The following is a 24,580-nucleotide window of genomic DNA, read 5'->3' as shown; positions in this document are numbered from 1 at the left end:
CTCTGTTTTATACTTGTGCAAGTTGTCATGCGACTTTGGATACACAAAGCGGCACGACAAATTGCAGCCCATTGATTTCAGTGGAACCTGTTCAAATCTATGCGACTTAGAAAAGGTTTCTGCACTACTTTGATGCCACTTTCTTGTGATTTAAGTGCCAGAGAGTGTAAGTCGGATCAAATTCGCACTCCGAAGTGGCCCTCGAAATCTCGCGGCTTTGGAGTCGCACTAGTGTGAACTTTTATGCAGGTTTTTTTTAGATGTGTTCAATGTGTTTATTTAAAGCTTACCTGTCAAAATAAATGATAAAACCCCCCCCCCCCAACTCAGTGTTGAGTACTGGTATCGCTCCTTCGGGCACCCTATTACGTAGTGCAGCCCCACAAATATTTTGTGCAAATGCAGGTTTCTTTTTTTAAATCCTTTGCATTCTGCTAGGTGCACCCGTAGCTTCCCATGTGACCGTTAATAGGCTTGGTTATTTGCCAGTTTAGCCACCATTGCTGAAGGTGTGAGTTTTTCAGTGTGGTGGCAGACAGGAGCACTACTATTGAGGTGGTTTTGTTGGTGGGCAGCCCTGCTGCAAACGCCACCCGGCTCAACAAAAGTCCTGCTGTAATGGAAGTGATGGTGCTGGTTTTTTGTGTTCACCCCTTCTTGCCTAATCCTAGTGGCTCTTTAACTGAATCTTAATGCTGGGAGGCGGGGTGAATTTCCCGGTCACTGTGATTGGCTGATGCAGTGGTCACTTGATGGGGAGTAAGTCCCGCCAACTCCTGATCACAAACAAAGACCAGGAGCTGTCTGCGAGTGCTCTCTGCACAGAAACATCCGCCACTTTCAACGCATATGTGTGGCGTGTGGGCGCATCCTCCCTGCACAGCACAAATTTGCTGCGCGGTTGGCAACAGTTTGAAGGTGCCCTTTCTGGTGGCAAGTTGGGGATTCTCACTTTTCAAATTGGTTACGCTTGTTGCAGGTCAGTGGCTCACTGAATAGAAGGGAAGGGATAAAAATGATGGCTTAGAAGCTTACACCTTAAAGTGGTTGTAAAGCCACTTTTTCTTGCTCTAATCCCTAGTGTTAGATTACGATATGTGCCCCAGTGTATGTTATTTATAAAAAATTTGCCGCTTTATTCCTACATTTTAGGGCGGTGCTCACTTGATCGCCCCCCACTGTCTTCCCAGATCCAACAACTACAGCGGGTGGGGCTGAGAATACCTGGCTGACAACTGTGAGGAGAGCGACAGGCGATCATGTGAGCGGCACTCTGAAATTGGGTATACAGCGGCATAATTTTTATAGATAACACACATTGGGGCACATACTATAATCTAACACAGGAGATTATAGCAAGAAAATAGTAATTTTAGCAGCAGGAGGGAAGTGGCGGGAATGTTAAACGTGGTCAGTTTACAGAGGAGAGGGCAGCACCAGGCAGGATCAGCCAGGTATTTTAAGTGATAGAAAGGGCCAAATTACGCAGCACAAGCACTGTGCTGTGTATCATGCTTGAAAGGAACAGGATCCTTTTTTTTTTTTTTTTTTTTTTGGGGTTACAACACCTTTTACGGCTCCATTCCCATAATGTGTGATTTCAGATGGGACTTGAGTTGCACAGAATTGCGTGACGAGGAAAATCGCATGTATGTTTTAACCAGTTCTTGCCAGCATAACGCATATCTGTGGCAGCATGGTGGGTGGGCCTTAAAGCGGAACTAAACCCTCCTATCCGTTTTAAGCCAGAGGAGTTGTCATCTTGGCCTCTGTCTGATCTTCAACTGTTATCATATTGCACGTGATCAGTTATGACACCAGCCATTGGATGGTTTGACAGTTTGGTTGAGAGCACAATCAGTACATTACAGTTACATTCCCGACATGTGACCGGAATGTAACTGCATTTTAAAACTGTTAAATTGTTGGGTTTACTTCCACTTTAATGCCCAGCTCTGATCCGCGCTCCCAGTAAACATTTGATTGGGAGCTTGGGGAATGGACTCCCAATTATTTGATGGTCAATCACACTGGTCACTTGATCGGGACCTCCGACTCATTAGCTTTAAGATCCACTTATAGGGCCGCCGCGTGGCATTGGCAAGGGTTTGACCACAGAGTTGGAGGTTGCCCACTCGCTAGAGAGGTAAATATTGAGTGTCTCCTCTTCCAAAAGAATGTCCTCTTTACCTGGCAAATTAACCCTGCAGCAAAGCCAAATGTTTTGCCCATGTGACTAATATTATAATTTGGGCTTATAATATTAGTCACATGGGCCATGGGCCTGTAATTAGAAATGCCAATGGATCCTCATGTCCATGGAATTTGTACAAGTTACCCAGTAATCACTCTATAAAATCCCCCACGCCCTCCGCACTGCTGACATAACCGGTTTGCCTCTGTGCTGCCGACAGGAGTGGCCTCCGGTAAAGTATTACAATTGCCTAATGATGTTCCTGTCTGACAGCGCTGATGTCTAGTGTGAGCTCATGTCATTCTGTCAGAGCTGCAGCCACTCCGTTCTACTTGCATTGTGGAAATCGGAGCGTTCAGCCGGTGTCACCTTGCAGGACCTTGTGGAGGCAGCTCCATGGTCCGTGTTATCGTCCTTATCTCTGTTTGGTTGTGCACAGACCTGGAACACTGCAGGTCCTGCTCGCTCAGGAGGTGGATAAGGCGCCTTGTTCTCTTTACTGCTCAGGAGAAAACAGTTTTACTTTGCAGGAGATTTTGGTTAGATTTTGTTTTTCTGTGTCCTTACACTGCAGAGGTGTCGAGGTTTTCCTGGTTATAAACCCCCTGCAATAACGCAACTTTATCCACACTATAAGGCCACATTCACACAATGCCTGTGCAGAGGGCTGTGTTTATGTGCCCCGAGTGTGACAGATTTTCAGTGCAGCAGGCTTGTCAAATATCAGATGCAGCAGCTGTACGGATCTTTCCTGAAATGCCAGTGATTACATCCATACTGTAACGGACGCATAGCTTTGGAAGTAGATGGTCTGCATCTACAGCTGTGCATCTGTCCCTTTTATGGGTGTAAGCCCTGACATGTGCAGGAAGATCGCAGCCAAATAAAGTCTCTGCATCTCTCTGGCTGTCGGTGAGTTTTAACAGGCAGGCTAGACGAACTGCCGGTCATTGCCTGGGCGCATAAACATCTGAAATGTCCAGTATTTCCTGGCTCTAAATGGATGGGATGGATGAGCAACAGTGCAAGAAATAATTTTATGGTTCCTAGCCTAGCGTTGGGCTTCAAGTACATTCTGGGGGATTAAGCCAAGTCTGTTGCTTTGCCCTTAGGGGCTACAACACTAAAATGGAGTCCCGGATTCTGCTGGTTTTGGTTAGACTAGCAAGGAATGTTAAGCTGGCCATACACATAGATTTTTCCTCATGCGGCTAATGGCAGGTATGGACAAGACTCCCGCTGCGCCTATTGTATTTTGAATGCTGGCCCCATTGGCTGTTAAAATATGCAAACCACTCCTGAATTTGATTAGATGCAGCCACTGTTCAGCTGACGATTTTCTGCCTCGCTTCTTCAATTTTTCAATGGATGTTGGGAAGGAGACATCCAGCAGGGCTGCCCACGGAGTGAATCTAGGTTGGTTCCTCAGGAAGCAGTTGAAATTCATACAGTGTATGGCCAGCCTAAAGGACCATATACACTAGAAACTGCTTGTGAATTACACCGGAACACTGTGCAGTTCTGTGCGATTAACATGCAGTGCAATTTTAGCCCTATTCATTCTCAATGGGCTACAACCTCAAAGTAGTGCATGCACTACTTTTTGAAACACACGGTACCTGCATCCTCGCATGGTACTTTTATACAACATGATCCAATGTGGGCCAACAAGCTGGGTTTGCGACCTATTTTCGGGCCCGGGTGTCGTTAACTTTGCACTGACCCCCGCAGCACATTGCAAGGGCAATGCGATTAGAATGCAGTGCGGAAGCCCCACGGGAACCTGGCTTCCCTGCACTGCATTCTAGTGTGACCAGGCCCTAAGGCAGGGTGGAAGGAAAATAAAATTAATTGATCCCCCATAAATATAGTCAGTGTTGATGGGGAAATCCCTCCCACAGCGTTTTTGTATTCTACCGGCCAGGAGCCTTCCCTGCCGGAAGAACACAATAATTCAGGAAAATCCTGGCTGGTTGTACACAAGTTGATCGATAGATTGACTTGTGTACAACCAGGGTGCCTATACATGGATCGAACCAGCCAAATTTTGATCCACGTATGGCAAGCCTAAAGCTCCTGCTGAACCGGCTGAGATCAACTTTGATACAACCAGCCTGCCGGATTCTCTTGCGATTATTGCTAGCGGCTGCTATAGCCGCTAGCAATATTCGCTGTCTTCTCCCAGCAGGGACAGCTTCCCCCACTCTCCCCCCGCCGAGAGAAGACAATGATCCATCAGGAGGGATTCCCGCATCAACACTGTCTGTCTGTCTGTCTTGACGGGGGAATCTAGCAAATTTCTTTCCTGTAATCCGTGGTTGATGTTTTCTCTGACTATGGCCAGCCTAAGTCTATAAGTACTCCCTTGCCTTAATGGACAGCCTTTTACAGAAAGATTTGACAGCGTTGACTTTCTGTGGCCATTTACGATTTTTATTTCAAGAATAGCCAGGGTGAGGGTGTCCTCTTTTAGGGTGCCCCCTTCACTCCTTCATAGGCATAAACCTGCGCATTTAAATATTTGAAAAATTTACTTTGTAAGTGTAAAAATTTTGCATTCATTTCTCAGAATATCTACCCAATAAAAAAATGTCCCGCTCCACCTGGGTCTTCCATCTCACCCGGAGGCCGGAGCGAGCAGACTGCATGTCTGCCAGCTGGCCGAAAACCCGAACAAAGCCAGAATTGGCTCTGATTGGGCCTCCCATGTAGTAACCCGAAAATGATGTCATGACATCCCTTCCGGTTACTAGAACCCTAAAGGGACCAGATTTTTTTTAAAAAAATACAGCATTCAAAACAACCAAACTTGCATTTTTAATGCTTTTATTAGCAGAGGAGGGGTTTGGGGGTCTTTTCCATAAACAGTACCTGTCACTGCCTATTACTGTCACAAGGGATGATTACATTCTTTGTGACCGCAATCAAAGTGATGATAAAAAAAAAAAAAACAATGTAAAAATGAAAACTTTAAATGTACAGAAAATCGGGTATTGGCCTAAAGGGTGGCCAGAAAATCGGTATCGGTTGATTCCTAGTATGAATAGTAATATGTGGTGGCTGTATGTCACTGGCTAATGCTAACCCTTTAATCACTTGACTGTCTCTCTTCCACATTACACGGTCTGGTGCATGTTTCCATGCAAAGCATACCAACTTTCTCATTCTCATGGCGCTGCATTTTTTCTAAGACAAGCACTCAAACCCAACACTATCTGACTCCTAAGCCGACCATAGATGGATCAAAACTTGGCTGGTCCCTGCTGAACTGGCCAATATTCGATCCATCTATGGGCAGGCTGATTGTACCCAAGTCGATCCATCAATTGATTTGGGTACAACCAGCATGTGGGATTTTTAGTATGCAATTATTGCAAGCTGCCATCTCTGTGTTGTCCTGGTAGGGACGTCACCCCATGGTTGCAGGAAAGAAAGTCGCATAATCTATGGCCTGCTTTAGTCTTTGGTTTGTATCACCAAGTGCTCTCAGGTGGCTGTCACTTTGGTGAGCGTATTCATCTTGAGCAGTGGTTCTCAACCTTGGTGGAATGGGGGCCTGCTAAATTCTTACAAAACTTCCTGTGCCCAAAACGGTAAGCACCCATTTACTACTTTGCAATGTGCTTACGTGTGTTAAGACAGCCCGTTGAATAAGAATGGGCTGCCAACGCAACATAATGTGTTGAAAATCACCCATGACCCTTTTTTTGTAATACAACACATGGCAAAGCACTTCTGTGTGCTACAATTCAGATGTGTTCAGGGGTGTGGAAATTTTTTTAAAAGCTACTTGTCTAAGAAACTAAATCAGGATCCCAATCTACTTGTCCCTCATGACAATCTGCTTGTCCAGAAAAAAAAAAAAAATCCCCCAGAATTGAAAATACGAAGGGTTGATCAGGTGGTGCAGAGTTGCTTTTAGGAATGTCTGGGGCTTTCTGGTGACTTCAACATTTATTATTTAAAATGTTGTGCTTGAAAATTTCTTACAACCCCTAAACATTCTATATTTTTTTAAGCAGAGGCCCTGGAGAATAAATTGGTGGGTGTTGCAATTTTTTTATGTTAAATGGTACACTTTTTTGACCTGATACATAACCCAACTTTTTGGTAAAATATAAAAGATGTTACACACGAGTAAATAGATACCAAACATATCATGCTTTAAATTACGCACATCCGTGAAAAGGCAACAAAAGATGTAAATTTTACTGTCCATAGGTAACGCTTTAAAAGCCTTTGCAGGTTACCACTTTAGATTGGCATAGGAGGTCTGGTGCTAGCACTACTGCTCATGATCTAAAGTTCGCGGTGATCCCTCATGTGTGGGACAATCGCTGTTTACGTGCGTGACCAATGCGTGTGTTCGCCTCTGTGCTCAAGCAGGTGTTGTTTTTTTAAATCGCTTTTATTGCTGTCACAAAGGATGCAAACATCCCTAGTGACATCAATAGGCATGTGACAGGTACTCTTTATGGAACGATCTGGAGTCAATAAAATCGCAGATCCAGCCCTTTTAAAAGCTTTTGATCACACAAGATCAGTGTGTTCAAATGCTTTCCTTTTTTAACCACTTAAGCCCCGGAAGATTTTACCCCCATTCCGACCAGGGTTTTTTTTTTTTTTTTTTTTTTTTACTGCGTGACTTTAATGGACAATTGCGCGGTCGTGCGACGCTGTACCTAAACGAATTTGACGTCCTTTTTTTTCCCACAAACAGAGCTTTCTTTTGGTGATATTTGATCACCTGTGCGATTTTTACTTTTTGCGCTATAAACAAAAAAAGAGCGTAAATTTTGCAAAAATAATATTTTTCACATTTTTTTATATGAACTTCCCCCCCCCCCCCCCCCCCCCAAAAATGTAAAAATCAAAATTTTTTAACATTTTTGGCCAATTTGTTTTCTGCTACATATGTTTGGTAAAAAAAATCGCAAAAAGCGTATTTTGATTGGTTTGCGCAAAAGTTATTGCGTTTACTAACAAAGGGAAAGATTTTTGTCATTTTTGGTGGTTTTTTTTGGCCACGTAATGGCGGCGATCTGCGATTTTTTTTTTTTTTTTTTTTTTTTTTTTTTTTTTTTTTTTTTGCGGTACTGCGACATTGCGGCGGACAGATCGGACCCTTGACTGACATTTTTTACACTTTTGGGGTTACCAGTGACATTACTGCAGTAATCAGTGCTATATATATGCACTGTTACTGCAAAATGACACTGGCAGGGAAGAGGTTAACTTTATTGGGGAGGGAGGGGTTAAGTGTGTCCCTAGGGGCGTGCTTTCTACTGTGATTGGCTGTGGCTACTAGTGTAGGAACAGTGATCAACGGTCCTACATAGTATAACCGTCTGATCACTGTTTCTACACAGGGGAGAATGACAGGCGGCTTGTTTACATCAGCCGCCTGACTTTCTCCCTCTGTACCGACGATCGGCGAGTGACCGGCGGACATCGGGTCCGCCGGTCACACGCACTAACTTCCCTGTGAACGAGCCGCGGCGGGCGCGCGCCTGCCCGCTATTGGCTCACAAGGAAGTGACAGGCAAGTGACGTACCGATACGTCCCTCTGCCTGGCCGGGGCTGACCGCCGCAGTATATAGTCGTGCGGCGGTCGACAACCGGTTAAAAATGACGCTGGGGAAACCAGAAGTGATGTATGCTCATCGCTTCCTGTTTCCTATATCGTAAAGGCAGACAAAGCGGTTCTAGTCTTTGTCTGCCTCTATGATCAGCGCCTGCTGGTCATTTGTGTGTCCCGATGGGACAGAACGGGGGGGGGGGAGGGGACATCGCCTCCTCCCACTGCTTGCAAAAGTGATCCAGCGGCTGGTTCGCCACTCGGATTGCTTTTACAAGATGGCTGACCATCGCCTCTAAACCCTGCTGCTTGCCCGCAGCAGGGCTTGATGTTGGAAAAAAAAAAACTTCTTGCCTGGTGCCCGGATCTGCATGTCCCGGGCATTGAGTGATAGGAATTGAACATCCCTGTGTGTTGCCTTAGCGTGTTGGTGTGTCATTTAAAATGAGTGACATTTTTTGCAGCATGGGAAATATGGACCACATATCAAAACCCTATAAAAGGAATTGAATATAACATTTCTACTGTAAAGATGAATGTATCGGCCAGCACAGTCCCTCAATAGATTATTTTTCATAAAACTTGAATAGAAATGTTGCTTAGGATTTGCAGTTGTATATTTCCTATACTACCCAATACTTCTTATAAACAGATGTTCATAGTTTATGTTCATGTACCTTCAGGATTAAACCTGCTTGCACTTTTCTGAGTTTCTTGATGTGACCTTGCAAGGTCATACTTCTCTCTTGAATTTGCTTTGTAACAACTGATCTGTTTTTATGCCTATTGGACTTGTATTTGTGTTGTTTCTTATGTAGACCTAGTACTACTGCTGTACATCTACAATTTTATAAAAACTTCTTGTTTAAAAAATGAGTGACATTTTAAATGAGTGACACCCAACACAGCAATGCATGTTACGTGCGTTATGGCCACTCAGAAGTGTGAACCCGGCCTGAGGGGGGGGGGGGGGGGGGGGGTTTATACTCGTACAATAAAAGCATAGAGGTGCAAATATTCTCGTATTTTTATTGTAGGAATATAAACTTTTTTTTTTTTTTTCACTTGCTTAGTGCCTGCTGTGTATGCCTATTGTTTTATCTTGCAGTTGAGTGATTATAGTTTGTTTGCAATAGACATAGTCAATAGCCATATATGGCAGGTGTTAGGTGACACATCTGTCCAGCTGCAGATCACGTACCATGAAAAGAACGTGCCATAGAATTTTATACCCATGCGGTGCTAGGAAAGTGTCTATTAGTGTAGGTTTCCTCCACAGAATCCCCTCATCTCTGTGTCAGTTCTGCATTCTATGCAGTCATTTCAATCATAAGACGCCACAAGTGCACACCCCCAGCACCGTGTTAAACCGAAATTCCAGGTAGGACTTTTTTTCCAGCTTGGGCCATTGCAACTATGCTTATACTATACTTGTTGGATCCTTGTGGAAGCTGGTAGACTCCAGTGATCTCCACTAGCTTCCAGATCCTGTGCCGTGTGGCTGTGCTGCTCACTGAGCATGGGTCATCGGCTCAGCACAGGCACTGTTCTGAGAACGCTTTGCATTTTTCCTAATGAAGGCAAAGCATTGTCTGATTGGACGAGGTGGAGATTGTGACATCATAACCCCGCCTCTCCACCTCATCCGATCAGAGAACGATTTGCATTCATTGAGAAAATGCAAAGCATTCCCCTTCTGGCACCCATACCGGGAGAGGGATCTCCTTTGTTCACTTTGCAGCAAGGCAACTGCTTGGCACAGGACCTGGAAGCTAGCGGAAATCATTCTAGTAGTGGTACATGCTACAGTAATTTCCAGCTTCCCGGGAGATCAGCCAGGTATGAACTAGACCAGTGTAACTACTTAAAAATATCCATACCTGGAATTCATCTTTAAGTCTTTCTTGGATGGATAGGCAAGTAAGAGGAGCAGAGATGAAGTGTTTAAGTTTTCACACATTTGGACATCACTGTAGGGAGCCTGAACTGGCATTTTCTCCAGGAAATACATATTTAAAGTAGAACTTCACCCAAAAGGGGAAGTTCTGCCTTTTTCATAATTCAAATGTATTTTTTTGGGTGGGTGGAATGGGTACCTTGTTTTGACACTGGGTACCCTTTCCCCAGTGATCTGACTAGAAATTTGGCCTTGCCCCTGACAAGCCCACCCCTCCCTGCATCTTCCCCACAGGCTCTTGAAATATGTCACAGGTCCCAGGAGACTGCTAGACCAGGTGCAGTGGACAGCTGGCTGTGAAGTCACAAAAAGTCACAGTAAACTACCCAGTTATAATGCCGGCGCTTGGACCCAAAGTTCGACACAGCCAGGTCAGATGAGGACATCCCTGGATCCTGGGACAGGTAAGTGAGTGTTTTTTAAAAGTCAGCAGCTACAGTATATGTAACTGCTGACTTCTAAATTTTCATTTTTAAACGGTGAAGCTCCTCTTTAAATCCTTTTTGTTACCTTTTTAAGTAAAAAGCCAAAACATTTTCTCTCTATCGATCATCATCTCAGGAATAGGCACTAGGCAGGAAAAAAGCTTAACCACACCTATGGGGGCTGTCCCTGCAGGCATAACCCCACGCACCCTGCTATCATCAAACAGTTTGTTTCTGCTAGTTTAAGGAATGGGACCTAGCTTCCTGCTGGCACTTCAGTCTTGGCTATTATAGGAAAGTTTGTTTGTGATTTTTTATTTTCACTAGTTAGTTCCTGAGGACCAAGATCCAGAGGAATTATAAGCAACAGCCGGCTCAGGGTTTTGCAGTGGATGGGGGGGGGGACATTAATAATTTGGCCGTTGTGGCGCTTATTTTTTGGGGGGGTGACTTGTCCTGTGTGGGTCCCTGGGCAGGGACCTTCCGATGCCTATTGTTCTGGGCCCCATTTTGGGGGTCATGGAGAGCGCATGGCACACTGTGGGGGGGCTGACGAGTCGAAACTACAGATTTAAATGTTTTTGAGCTCAAAGCAATAAAGCTTTGTCTGAGCCATCGGACAACTCGTCTGCTAGATTGTCCAGTTCCAATTCAATCACAACGCCACAGCTGTGGCTTACATCAATCACCAGGGGGGCACCAAGAGTGTCTTGGCAGCCAAAGAGGTGGCCGAGATTCCAGGCCTCTCTGCTGTACATATTCCAGGTGTGGAGAACTGGCAAGTGGATTACCTGAGTCGTCAGGTGTTGGATCAAGGGGAGTGGTCCCTGCACCCGGAGGTGTTTCATCTCCTGTGTGTTCCGTGGGGGACTCCTGAAGTCGATCTGTTTGCTTCTCGCCTCAACAAGGAGGTTCAGAGATTCGTAGCCAGGTCTCGATCCTCTGGGCAATGCTACAGACGCTCGGGTGGCCCCTTGGAGTCAGTATCGGCTAATTTTATGCCTTTCCTCCCTTGAAAACTCCTGCCAAGGTTTTTGCGCAGGATAGAGGGGGGAAGGGATTCTGGCCATTCTGGTGGCTTCAGACTGGCCTCGCCGGTCTTGGTATGCAGACCTAGTAAGGTTGGTCGCCGATGCTCCTTGGAGACTTCCTCTCAGGGAAGATCTGTTGTCTCAAGGTCCAATCTTCCATTCTGCTTTACAGTCGCTGGCTTTAATGGCATGGCTGTTGAAAGCTAGGTGTTTTAGAGATTGAGGTCTTTCTGACTCTTGTTATTCCTACCCTGTTGAAGGCTAGAAAGTCAACCTCTAGGAAGATATGTCATCGTACGTGGAATTCGTATATTTTATGGTGTGAATCACTGAAGGTGCACCCTCGATTTTTTTTCGTTAGCTAGGGTCTTGGCCTTTTTGCAGAAAGGAGTTGAACAGTGGCTGGCCTTGGGCACTATCAATGGTCAAGTGTCGGCTTTGGCTATATATTTTCAACGCCCCTTAGCTATGCATGTTTTGATTCGTATCTTTTATAAAGGGAGTGCGCCATATGGCTCCTCCGAGAAGGTCCCCGCTACCTCCCTGGGACCTCAATCTGGTATTGTCTGTTATTTTTCAAAAGCCTCATTTGAGAACATTCTGGAGACTTCTCTGCTTTCGTTGTCCCAGACGGTTGCCTTCTTGGTGGCTATCACTTCCGCTCGCAGAGTATCTGAACTGGCGAGTTGTCCTGCCGCTCACCTTATCTGGTGATACACAGGGATAAAGTGGTACTTCGACCTAATCAGTTGTTCCTAAGGTTGGTTCTGATTTTCATCTGAATGAAGACATTGTGTTGCCCTCACTCTGCCCTAAGCCCAAACACTCTAAGGAATTTGCGTTGCACTCTTTGGATGGGGTTCGGGCGATCAGGGTCTATCTGGAGACCACTGAGTCTTTTATAAAATCAGACGCTCTTTTTATCCTTATTGAAGGGATTGGCTGCGTCTGCGGCCACCATATCCAGATGGATTAGGCAGACAGTAGTTCAGGCTTATTCACTGAAGGGTCAGGTTCCTCCTTTCCCGGTAAAGGCGCATTCTACGAGAGCGCTGAGTGCCTCTTGGGCTTTTCGCCATCAGGTGTCGGTGCTGCAAGTGTGCAAGGCGGCAACTTGGTCGTCTATGCATACATTTACAAGATTCTACAAAGTATATGTGTTGGCATCTTCGGATGCTTCCTTTGGCCGCAAGGTTTTGCAGGCTGCTGTTTAAAGAGAACTGTTTTTTTTTGGTTTCTCTTTGTTTTGTGTTTTCAGGGTGAGCTTGAGTTGTTCCTGGTTGAGCGCAATGTTACCTGGTTGGCTAAGTTTAGCCTTTTGGGAGTTAAGTTTCTGTTTGCATGGTCTTCCCACCCCTCATGAATATATACTGCTTTTGGGACATCCCTATAGTCCCGGACTACATGGAGCTGCGTCTGTCGATGAATGATAGAGAACTGGATTTTTGTAAGAACTTGCTGTAAAATTCTCTTTCGTTCATTGACGGACACAGCTCTTGATCTTCATAACCATTGGGTTATACTGCCCCCCTACAGGAGTAGGACACTAGGCAGAAAAAGAATCTGGCTACGTCTGTGGGCAGTGCAAGTGAGTATACTCCCTCTCTCTGCTATAGGTACTCAGTTTTTTTTCTGCCTAGTCAGGAGTATGGACCCAGTTCCTTAAGGGGATCTCTGGTCCTGGCAATTTTTTACTTTTTAGATAACACTTTTTTTTCCTGGTTTTTCCTGTGAGATCTCCAATCAACTAGCTGAGTGGGTGATGGGGCTGGATAATTTACATACAGTGGTCACCACAGACTGGCCAGCGAGGGCGTGCAGACCTCGGCTCCACGCTAGGTCGGCCACGACATAGCTCCACTGGATGGGAGCTGGCCTGCGAGTTAAACGTCTTGTCTTGTAAATGTCTTTAGAGCACATCTCTGCACCTGATCCCCTCTCTGAGGCTGTGGGGCCCTCTGGGTTCCAACCATCCAGCCATGCACTGATGACGGTCTTGGAGTCCTTTGTGTCCAGGGGGGGAAGTGGCTGTCGGCAATGGGCTAGCAAAAAGCGCCCCCCCCCTTTGCTGAGCATGCGGACCAGCTGGCCCAGGGGCTACAGTTCACCTGTGATGCCTCTTTGGATGTGGCTCCCCTAGTAGCTCATCTCTGTTTCAGCAGTGGTCCTTCAGCGTGTCTTTTGTCTCAAATGCTGGTGTGCGGACCAGACTTCTAAAAAGGCCTTGACTGATCTTCCCTTTCAAGGAGATTGCCTGTTTGTTGCTACCCTGGATGACCTCATTAAAGGTCTCACGGGGGGGGGGGGGGTACCTTTCTTCCGCAGGCTACTAAGGGCATAGAACCTCATCGTAGACTTGGGCCCTACTTCTTAAGTGTTTTTTCTTTTCATACCTCAGGGTCGAATGACAAGGGCTCAAAGCCTTTCAGGAACTCCTGGAGGATCCAAAATGAACCTGGTCTGGGAAACTGGGAAACTGAGAGCTGGCTACTCCAGACCTGTAGACAAGACTCCTTCAGCATGAAGGTGCACCCCCACCCATATTGGGGGGGGGGGGGTTAGTCTTCGCTGGGTCCCGGATCTGTGAACTTCCCTTGTACAAGACAAGTGGGTCCACAAAGTCATTCGGTCCGGCTACAAGATCAAGTTTCACTCAGTAAGGTTCTTTTCAAGGGGCGATTGTCCCAGTTCCAACTTTGGAAAGTTTTCAGGGTTTTTACTCAAACCTGTTTACAGTTCCCAGGAAGGAAGGCAAGGTGCATCCATTCCTGGACCTCAAGGCGCTAAACTGCTTTGTGCGGGTGCAGAAGTTGAGAATGGAGTCCATTTGCACGGTGGTGTCATCCCTGTGTCAGGGGGGTTTTCTTGCCTCTGTCGATATAAAGGCTGCTTACTGAGATTTTCCAAGATGTGCCGGTCACCAGCGATTCCTCCGCTTTGCCATTGGAGAGGAGCAGTATCAGTTTGTGGCGTTGCTCTTTGGTCTCGCCTATGCTTCTCGGGTCTTCATAAAAGTGATAGCCTCGATACTAGCTCTAGCTTTGTTATGCCAATGGGTGATCACGGTACTGGGCTCCTTGGATGACCTCCTTCTGTAAGTGGAGTCTCCTGCTGCTCTGGTGGACAACCTATTCGATTGGATTCGGAATTTTCAGAAGTTTGCTCAGGTTCCATCCACAAAGCTGGACTATCTGGGTCTGACTCTTGGCCAGAGTGCTCCTTCCTCTGGACAAACTCCAGAAATTGCAGGCTGCAATTCGCCTCCTGCTGTGTAGTAGATGGTCGTCCCTCTGGACTTGCATGCGGGTGGTGTCCCTGATCGTGTCTACCTTTTAAGGAAGTTCCGTTTGCACAGTTCATACGAGGTCCCTGCAAAGGGATTTTCTGGCAAAATAGGACACGACTACTCAGTCTCTGGACAATCAGATCTGGATGTGCCAGGGAAAGGAGTAGTCCCTGATACGGTGGGTTTGTTCTCTGGCGCTTTGTCTGGGAAAATCCTTCCTCCCCTTGTATTGAACAGTGATCACCATGGATTCCAGCCTGTCTGGATGGGGAGGCGTCCTCTGCAAACATTCTGCTCAGGGGATCTGGACACTGGAAGAGTCCAGACTACCGATCAATGTATTGGAACTCTGAGCGATCAGGCTGTGTCTGGACCATTGGACAGTTCGACTTCAGGGATGTCCAGTGTCAATCAACAGGGGGGCACAAGACGTGTCCTTGCGGCCCTGGAGGTAGCTGGCATTCTAAGGTGGGCAGAATGATTTGTTCCAGCCCTCTCCACCGTACATATTCCCAGGGTGGAAAACTGGCAGGTGGATTACCTCAGTCGGCAGGTGCTGGACAAAGGGCAGTGGTCCCTTCATCCAGGGGTGTTTCATCAGTTGTGTATCTGGTTGGGCATCCTGATGGTGGATCTATTGGTGTCTCCGCTCAACAGAAAGGTGCAGAGGTTTGTGGCTCGGTCATGGGATCCTCTGGCAGACGTCATTGATGCCCTGGTGGCCCTGTGGGGTCAGTATCGTCTGATTTACGCCTTCCCTCTCAAGCTTCCGCTAAGACTTCTACACGGAATCGAGGCAGAGGGGATTCCGGTCATCTTAGTGGCTCCAAACTGGCCTCGCTGGGCTTGGTACGCTGATCCTGGTACAGCTGGTCACCGACTTTCCTTGGAGGATTCCTCTCCGGGAGGATCTGCTTTCCCAAGGACCAATCCTCCATCCTGCTTTACAGTCACTGGCTTTGACGGCTTGACTGTTACACCAGGTGCTGAAGGATAAGAGGTTTATCGGAGTCAGTGATTCCTACGCTGTTAAAAGCTAGGAAATCTACTTCTAGAAAGATCTACCATCATACGTGAAAGACGTACATTGTGGTGTGTGTGTCTCTTGAGTTCATCCTCGCTCCTTCACGGTGGCTCAGATCTTGACCTTCCTTCAGGTAATTAACGGGGGTTGAACAGAAATTGGCCTGGAGTACCATCAAGGGCCAGGTGTCGGCTTTGGCGGTCTTCTTCTTCCAATGACCCTTGGCCACACACTCCCTGGTGCGTACCTTTCTTCAGGGTGTTTGATATTTGGTTTCTCCAGTGCGGTCTCCCTTGCTGCCTTGGGACCTCAATTTGGTGCTTCCGGTCCTCCCGAAACCTCTGTTTGAGAATCTTCCAGAGATTCCCTTGCTTACGTTGTCTCAGAAGGTTGCTTTTTTGGTGGCTTTTACCTCTGCGCGCAGTGTGTCGGAACTGGCGGCATTATCCTGTCGTTCACCTTACCTGGTGATTCAGAGAAATAAGGTGGTTCTTTCGCCCCTGTCTGTCGTTCCTCCTAAAGGTTGTCTCTGATTTTCATTTGAATGAAGACATTGTGTTGCCTACCCTGTGTCCCAGACCTGAACCTCTAAAGGAAATTGCCTTGCATGCCTTGGACGTGGTCCAGGCAATTAATATGTACTTGGCAGCCAAGGAGTCTTTTAGAAAGTCAGACTCACTATTTGTGCACACGGATGGGCCTTGGAATGAGTTGTCGGCTTCCTCTGCAACCATTTCCAGATGGATCAGACAGACGGTTATTCAGGCCTATTCTATCAGGGGTCAGGTTCCTCCTTTCCCTGTCAAGGCGCACTCTACTTGGGCGCTTAGTGCCTCCTGGGCCTTCCGTCATTAGTCCTCAGTTTGCAAGTTGGCCACCTGGTCGTTGGTGCACACTCTCACAAAGTTCTATAAAGTGTATGTGTTGGCATCTGCGGATGCTTTTTTTGGCCGCAAGGTTTTGCAGGCTGCTGTTTAGAGGACCTGATCCTCTTTGAGAGTGTATTGTTTTTTTTCAGGTGGCCTCCTGTTTTTGTTTGAGCTCCTGTTGCCTGGTTGGCTAATGTTTAGCCTTGGGAATTTGTTTGCTGTTCCCACCCCTTATGTTTAACACTGCTTTGGGATGTCCCAATGGTTATGAAGATCATGAGCTGTGTCTGTCAGTGAACGAAAGAGAAAATGGGATTTTTGACTTGCTGTAAAATCCATTTTTCTGATATTCATTGATGGACACAGCACCCACCCCTCTGTGGAGTTGTAATTCTTCTGACATTGCTTGTAACTAATTTGAGTACCTATAGCAGAGAGAGGGGAGTATACCCCCTGGGACTGCCCATAGGCGTAGCCAGATTGTTTTTACGCCCAGTGTCCTACTCCTGTAGTGGGCAGTATAACCCAATGGTGGTTATGAGGATCAGGACCTGTGTCCATCAATGAACATCAGAAAAATGGGTTTTACGGTAAGTCAAAAATCCCATTTTTCTTTTTCCAAGTTATTTTATTCTCTCTGTGGCTGTTAGGGGGATTTCTCTTGACTTCCTGTTCTAGAGGTGCCAGTGTGTGTGTGTCGCCGAGCACCGTTCTCTGTAAATCCAGCCATACATCAAAGCCAGTTTAGCAGGGACCAGCTGAATTTTGATCCATGTGTGGGCAAGCTGGTTGTACACAAGTTATCTATCGATTGACATTTGTGTACAAGCAGCCTGTAGGGTTTTTCCCGAACGATCCGTGCCGTCAGTTTTAGCCAGCAACACTGATCTTTTTATTCTGCTGGTAGGGAAGACTCCCCACCGGCAGAACACAATAGTGCTGTGGGAAGGATTCCCCCATCAACATACTGTGCCTGCCCATTTTTTTCATTCCACCTGCTTGTTTAAGGAAAAAAAAAATGTATAATGTATTGCCTGCCTTAGGGTGTCTGTTGTGACAGAGAAGGATGGTGGGGGGGTTATACAATGAGGTATTGTCTATTGCTGAGGACCGAGGCCCTAATAAACTGACTTGGAAGCTCTGGGAACATGTGAGCCGATGAGGCATTTCTTGTCCACCTACTCAGCACATACACCCCATTTACTATGTTATTATCGTTATTTATGTTACACTGGTAAGACAGGTGGAAACTTCCAGCACTGTTGTACGGATGATGACCTCCTTATCTCATGTTGAACAGCTGTGGAACACAGTCCAGTGGGAAGGATGTGTCTGAGCACGGCATTCGTCTGCCAGTTCAGAAACTCCATAATATAGAGTCAGTGATAACCATTTTAACCAATCAGACTGTTCTAACCTGCTTAGGAAGAATCACCGCTACAAGCTGAGTTGTTCATAATGTCTGCATGAGGAACTGAACTCTGAAAGCAAGCAGTGGGGAAATTACTGGTCTCTGCAGCTGATCTTTTCCCAGTACTGACTTGCCATGTCTTGTTCTGCATTGTTTGTCTGTGGTGGCAGCCATTTTGGTAAAGGCAGAGCTTTGCTTCCCCATGCCAGAGCCTCCAGCAAGGAAAGCAGTGAGCAACACAGTGGTGGCATCAGCGAATCTCACTCCAAAATTCCCGGGACCAGCCGTCAGAGGCAACAGTGCCTACGATCTCACACTGCAGATATACGGTTATGATGCTGTAGGTGCAGAAATGCCTAGGCACACTCACATACCAGGAGTGCCTTTGATGTCTCATTGTATATATACAGCTATGAGGCTCTGTGTACAAAGTGCCTAGGCACATTCACTTATGACACAGCGCACTGCTACTTTTCTGGAGGAATCCCAGACGCAAGGTGATGTTTAGGCACAATTATTTTTCTGGATGTTCCCTATAACATAGCAAATCTTCATTCTCAATTCAGACTAAGGGAACTGGCTGTTAGAGAAATACAGTATGTAGGTTGCCCTTGGTGACTCTTTGGAAGAAGCATTCTTGAGGATTTTACATCATTACCACCTGATTCACTGGCCCTGAGCAAGAATAGGATTTCCGACTTTTATTTGCTGCATGCTGGTTTCAGGCATCAAATATACTAATACTGCCAGGCAACTGCCATTCTCTTAAGTAGCTGGCAGCAGTCTTTTCCATGGTATGTTTGCTTTAAAGGCGAGCTCCAGAGGGATGTAAGGGGAAAAAAATAAAAAAATATATATATAGATATAGATAGATAGATAGATAGATATAGATAATATATTACAGTGGTGATCGAAAGTTTGGGCACCCCAGGTAAAAATTTGTATTCATGTACATAAAGAAGCCAAGGAAAGATGAAAAATCTCCAAAAGGCATCAAATTACAGATTAGACATTCTTGTATGTCAATAAAAGTTAGATTTTATTTCCATCATTTACACTTTCAAAATAACAGAAAACAAAAAAATGGCGTCCGCAAAAGTTTGGGCACCCTGCAGAGTTAATATCTTGTACTGCCCCCTTTGGCAAGTATCACAGCTTGTAAACGCTTTTTGTAGCCAGCCAAGAGTCTTTCAATTCTTGTTTGAGGTATCTTTGCCCATTCTTCCTTACAAAAGTCTTCCAGTTCTTTGAGATTTCTGGGCTGTCTGTCACGCACTGCTCTTTTAAGGTCTATCCATAGATTTTATATTATGTTGAGGTCAGGAGATTGTGAAGGTCATGGCAAAACCTTCAGTTTATGCCTCTTGATGTAATCCCCCGTGGATTTTGAGGTGTGTTTAGGATCATTATCCATTTGTAGAAGCCATCCTCTCTTCATCTTCAGCTTTTTCACAGATGGCATCAAGTTACCATCCAAAATTTGCTGAAATTTTTATGAATCCATTTTTCCTTCTACTCGTGAGATGTTCCCTGTGCCACTGGCTGCAATACAACCCCAAAGCATGATTGATCCACCCCCATGCTTAACAGTTGGACAGATGTTCTTTTCATTAAATTCTGTGCCCCTTCTTCTCCAAACGTACCTTTGCTCATTCCGGCCAAAAAGTTCAATTTTAACCTCATCGGTCCACAGAACTTGTTTCCAAAATGCATCAGGCTTGTCTATATGTTCATTTGCAAAGTTCAAACGCTGATTTTTGTGGTGAGGACGTAGAAGAGGTTTTCTTCTGATGACTCTTCCATGAAGACCATATTTGTACAAGTATCTCTTTATAGTGGAATAGTGTACCACAACTCCAGTGTCTGCCAGATCTTTCTGGAGGGATCGTGCAATCAAACGTGGGTTTTGAATTTTTTCTCACAATCCTGCGAGCTCTTCTGTCTGATATTTTTCTTGGTCTTCCAGATCTTGCTTTAACTTCCACTGATCCTGATGACTGCCATTTCTTAATTACAGTCCAAACAGAGGATATTGACCGGCCACTGGACCCCCTTTTTGCCTTCATAACTGTCTTTATTCTTCCTGGCATAGATTCAACAAGTTGTTGAGAACATTCCTCAGATTTTCCTCCATAGTGACATGATAGCACCATGCAGTTACTGCAGATTTGTGGGCTGCACATCCATGATATGAATCTCCCGTTCCACCGCATCCCAAAGGTGCTCTATTGAATTGAGATCTGGTGAGTGTGGAGGCCATTGGAGTACAGTGACCTCATTGTCATGTTCAAGACACCAGTGGTGACATGATTTGAGCTTTGTCATGGTGCATTAAACCAGTGGTCCTCAACTCCGGTCCTCGGGACCCACTAACAGGCCAGGTTTGAAAGATAACTAAATTACATCACAGGTGATCTCATTCGCTGCTCAGTGATTGCAGTATTCTAGTCTGCAGCTCCCCAAGGTAATACTTAAAATCTGGCCTGTTAGTGGGCCCCGAGGACCGGAGTTGAGGACCACTGCATTAAACGATGCTCAATTGATACTGAGGGGTGTAAAGTGCGCCAAGAAAATATCATTGCACCACCAGCCTGAACCGTCGATACAAGGCAGGACGGGTCGAGGCTTTCATGTTGTTTACGCCAAATTCTGACCCTACCATCTGAATGTTGCAGCTGAAATTGAGACTCTTTAGACTAGGCAATGGTTTCTCCATTCTTCTATTGTCCCGTCTTGTTGATCCTGTGCAAATTGTAGCTTCATTTTCCTGTTCTTAGTTGAATGAAGTGGCATCCAGTTTAGTCTGCTGCTGTAGCCCATCTGCTTCAAGGTTCAATGTGTTGTGCGTTCAGAGATGGTATTCTGCTTACCTTGGTTGTAACGAGTTACTGTTACCTTTTAATTATCTCCAACCAGTCTGCCCATTCTCCGGACATTAACAAGGCATTTTCGTCCACACAACTGCCACTCACTGGATATTTTTTTTCAGACCATTCTCTGTAAACTCTAGAGATGGTTGTGCATGAAATTCCCAGTAGATCTACAGTTTTTGAAATACTCAGACCAGCCAGTCTGGCACCAACAACCATGCCAAGTCCAAAGTCACTAAAATCCCCTTTCTTCCCCATTCTGATGCGTGGTTTGAACTTCAGCAAGTCATCTTCACAGTGTCTAGGTGCCCTAATGCATGTGATTGGCTGATTATCAATTTGTGTTACCAAGCAATTGAACAGCTGTACCTAATAAAGTGGTGAGTGTGTATATGACTTGGTGTGTGTCTGTTTATAGATGAAATAATTTAAACAATTCACTAAATGTATGTTTAAATACAGAAAATGTGAGCGCCTGAATTTCGTCTTAATCACAACGTCCTGTAATCCCCTGGACAGAAGCACTGATACATGGAGAGGCAGCTCTAGGAGCCAATCAGGCTCTGCTGCAATGCACATGTTCTTCCAGGAGGAGTGAGCAGAAGTATGACCCCATTCTGCCTGCTTCTGCTGCTTCTTTGTTGTCCAATCAGCAAGCCAGATATGTTTTCACACAATTCCTTTGGTAGAAAAAACAGTTCCCTTGTACGATTAAGGTGTGTACTTATATTAGTTGGTCAAATGTCACACACATTCCTGCAGGCCGCAAACATTTAGGATATAATTTCTGTAATAGAATAATTCCTATGATCTTCATCTCCATCTAGTGGCCAAAATGCAGTATAGTTTTCTCATTGAGTAATTTCAGAATACTGTATTGCATTTTTGCCACTAGGTGGAGCTGACAATCATAGGAATTAGTATTTTACAGAAATTACAGCCAAAATTCTCACAGCCTGCACGAATGTATGTGTGATATCCTGTCCAATTAGTGTTTTTGGAGGACCTCCTAAATTTTTTGTTTTTAGAGGTTTTGTTGAGTTATTATTTTATACAGTATGTATATATTTTTAACATTTTTAAAATGTTAGAATCTTCCTCAGGTACTTTATTTTTTTTTCTTCTTCTTCTTTGCAGTGAAAGAATTCCTAGCCAAAGCAAAGGAAGACTTTTTGAAGAAATGGGAAAACCCAGCACAGGTAACACCTCTACAGTTCTACACGCTGTGCACATTGCATCTCCTATTTCATACACAGGGACAATTTCTATGGTATGGGTTCCACTCTGCTTAATACAGAAAGGGACATTTACCTAAGGGTTAACTGTATTTTATCTCTGGTCTGAAATTCCTGCTGCTGCTATCTACTCATAGTATAGAATGTCTGATGAGACTGTTTAGTTCTTAACCACTTCCCGCCCGTCCTATAGCAAAATGACGGCCGCAACGCGATTGCTCTATCCTGGTTGGGCATCATATCAGTGCTCACGCAGTCAGCATGAGGAGAAAGGAAGATGGCTGGTAACCGGCTTCTGTTACAGTGCTGCCAATCAGTGCCTCATAATTTGTGTCACCTGTCAGTGCTGCCTATCAGTGCCACCTCAGTGCCCATCAATGCCACCGATCAGTGCAGCCTTACCAATGCACATCAGTGAAGGAGAAAAATTACCTGTTTGCAAAATTGTATAACAAACTAAAAAAATGTTTTTTTTTTTTTTTTTTTTTTAATTTTCAGCCATTTTTTGTTTTCTTTAGCCAAAAAAAAAAAACCCAGTGGTGGTTAAATACTACGGAAAAAAAGCTCTATTTTTGTGGAAAAAAAGGATAAAAATTTGAATTTGGGTACAGTGTTGCATTACCGTGCAATAGTCATTCAAAGTGCGACAGTGCTGAAGGCCAAAAATTGGCCTGGGCAGGAGGGGGGTGGGTATAAACCCAGTAAGTAAGTGGTTAAATGACACACGATGAACTGTGTTCTTTAAACCCATTTATTGGGAGATTTTAAGCTCTGTTTATATTAAATTATATTTTATAATTTTGTAGTTTTTATTCATTACCAATAAGCCATCCTAGACCACCCGGTTTTCTTGTTCTTTCTTTGTTCCTCTTTTTGGGATGATAAACTCATGGGTAAAATTTTTGGATCCCTTCATCCACAATTTCTGTAAAAAATATGTATAAACGAGTTGAGGAGTACTGCTAAATTTCACCCCCCCAAGATGTAAGTTGTGCAGGTCTGATAGTCCCCAGTGCTACAATTGTGTCTCAGCCTCCCTCTCCTCTCTACCATTCACAAAACACTCAGGCCCAGACTTCTTTTTTGTGAATGACCTAGGTGAGAGAGAGGCGGAGGCATAACCATAGCACTTGGGTCTATGAGATGTGCAGCATGAACATCCTAGCAGGGTGGAAGTACAGTAGAAGCATTTCATCCTCTGGCATGTTAACAAGATAAATTGCGGGAAGAGTGATCATCATGGGAGGTGGGTTTTTTTAGGCAACTGACTCTTCAATTGCCCTTTACACAAAAAAGCTTCTGGTGACGAGTTGAGCTTTAATAACTGATAGATAGGTTTCTCTTTAATTCATTGACGGACACAGCTCCTGATTCTTCTTAACCATTGGGTTATACTGCCCCCTACAGGAGTAGGACACTAGGCAGGAAAAAGCTTGACTACGCCAATGGGCAGTCCCAGGGGGTATACACCCACTCAGCTATAGGCACTCTTTTTTTGTGCCTAGTCAGGAGTAAGGACCTAGTTCCTTGCTGGGATCTCTGGTCCTGGCAATTTTTTTCCTTTTTAAATGGCTTTTTTTCCTATCTGTTATTTTGTTCCTGTGAGAATCTGCGATCAACTGCCGGACTGGGCGAAGGACTGGATAATCTAGATCCAGAGGGTCCCCCTAGTCTGGCCAGCAAGCGTGTGCAGGCCTCAGCTCTGCGCTACATCGGCCGCGACATAGCCCCACTTGATGGGCGCTGGCCTGCAAGGGCGCATATGACCTGGCCTCGGCCTGAGTTGCAGCGTTCCTTTTGGCCGACAGCCACCCACATCTCGATGGAGCAGTGGTCTGTCAGGAGTGGTGCCCACCATGTTCCTGGTATGGTAAGTAGCTATCCCCCCTCTACCCCTGGAGGGTTTTGTGGTGGATGTGGGCCCCTTCCCTAAGCCGGTGGGACCCCCCGAGTTCCCCATTTAGGGGGGGGGGGCTATTCCCTATTGTGCGGACCTCTATGGAGGGGCTCGAAAGGAAACCCCCCCCCCCTTTTTTTTTTTTTTGCAGGGTCCAGTGGGTCAGCGCCCCCCAATCCCCCCCCCCCCCACCCAACCCCTGCGGGATCGTATTTGGCGGCACTCCCCTGATTGTTATGTTTTTCCGGGTGACCTTAGTATATAGCGTCCACTACCCTCCTCTGCCTCATCTGTCCATCAGATCCTGAATCTGTTTTCGGCTGCCGTGGACACAAGTCACCCTACTGTGTCTGGGTCCACGCACCCTTAATGCTCAGGCAGTGAGGGTGTTTCCTCTGCTCCTCTAGCCATGCATGAAAAGGCGCTGGTGGATGCAGTGATTGTGTCAGAGCTTGAAATTTTAAACGTGGGGGTCCTCCACTGTGGCGGGGGTGTTCCCCATTCCCGCTTGCTTTGACAACATTGCCACATAACAGTGGGGTTATGCTATGCGGTATCCTTATAAGGATTCCCTGCTTAAAAAGTGGACAGTCCCACCTGTAGTGGACTCGCCGGTTTCCAGGTTAAATAAAGCTACCTTAATTCCAGTTGAGGAGTCCCTTGACCTTTAAAGATCCAGTTGATAGGAGAGTGGAGGCTCTGGCCCGCCATATGTTTCATTATGGCTGGTTTGGCTTAGGCATTTACTGTTGCCCTGGTGTCACAAACTTTAACGAGTGGGCTAAACTTTTACGCCGGGTCC

General features: G+C 45.6%; 1 protein-coding gene across 4 annotated transcripts in view; it reads left to right on the top strand.

Annotated features, from left to right (window-relative positions):
* PRKACA (protein kinase cAMP-activated catalytic subunit alpha) overlaps window positions 1-24,580 on the top strand; it is a 149,976-nt gene that overhangs the window by 81,765 nt on the left and 43,631 nt on the right. For all 4 annotated transcript variants that reach the window (XM_082253295.1, XM_082253294.1, XM_082253293.1 and 1 more), the window contains one exon: window positions 21,784-21,845. In XM_082253295.1, coding sequence (XP_082109421.1) covers window positions 21,784-21,845 — 62 coding nt within the window. The remainder of the gene's footprint in view (window positions 1-21,783; window positions 21,846-24,580) is intronic.

This window comes from Pelophylax lessonae (assembly GCF_965119305.1).
Source record: "Pelophylax lessonae genome assembly, chromosome: 4".
Lineage (NCBI taxonomy): Eukaryota > Metazoa > Chordata > Amphibia > Anura > Ranidae > Pelophylax > Pelophylax lessonae.
Note: the sequence above shows the minus strand (reverse complement) of the source record. Positions and strands in the feature narration are given on the sequence as shown.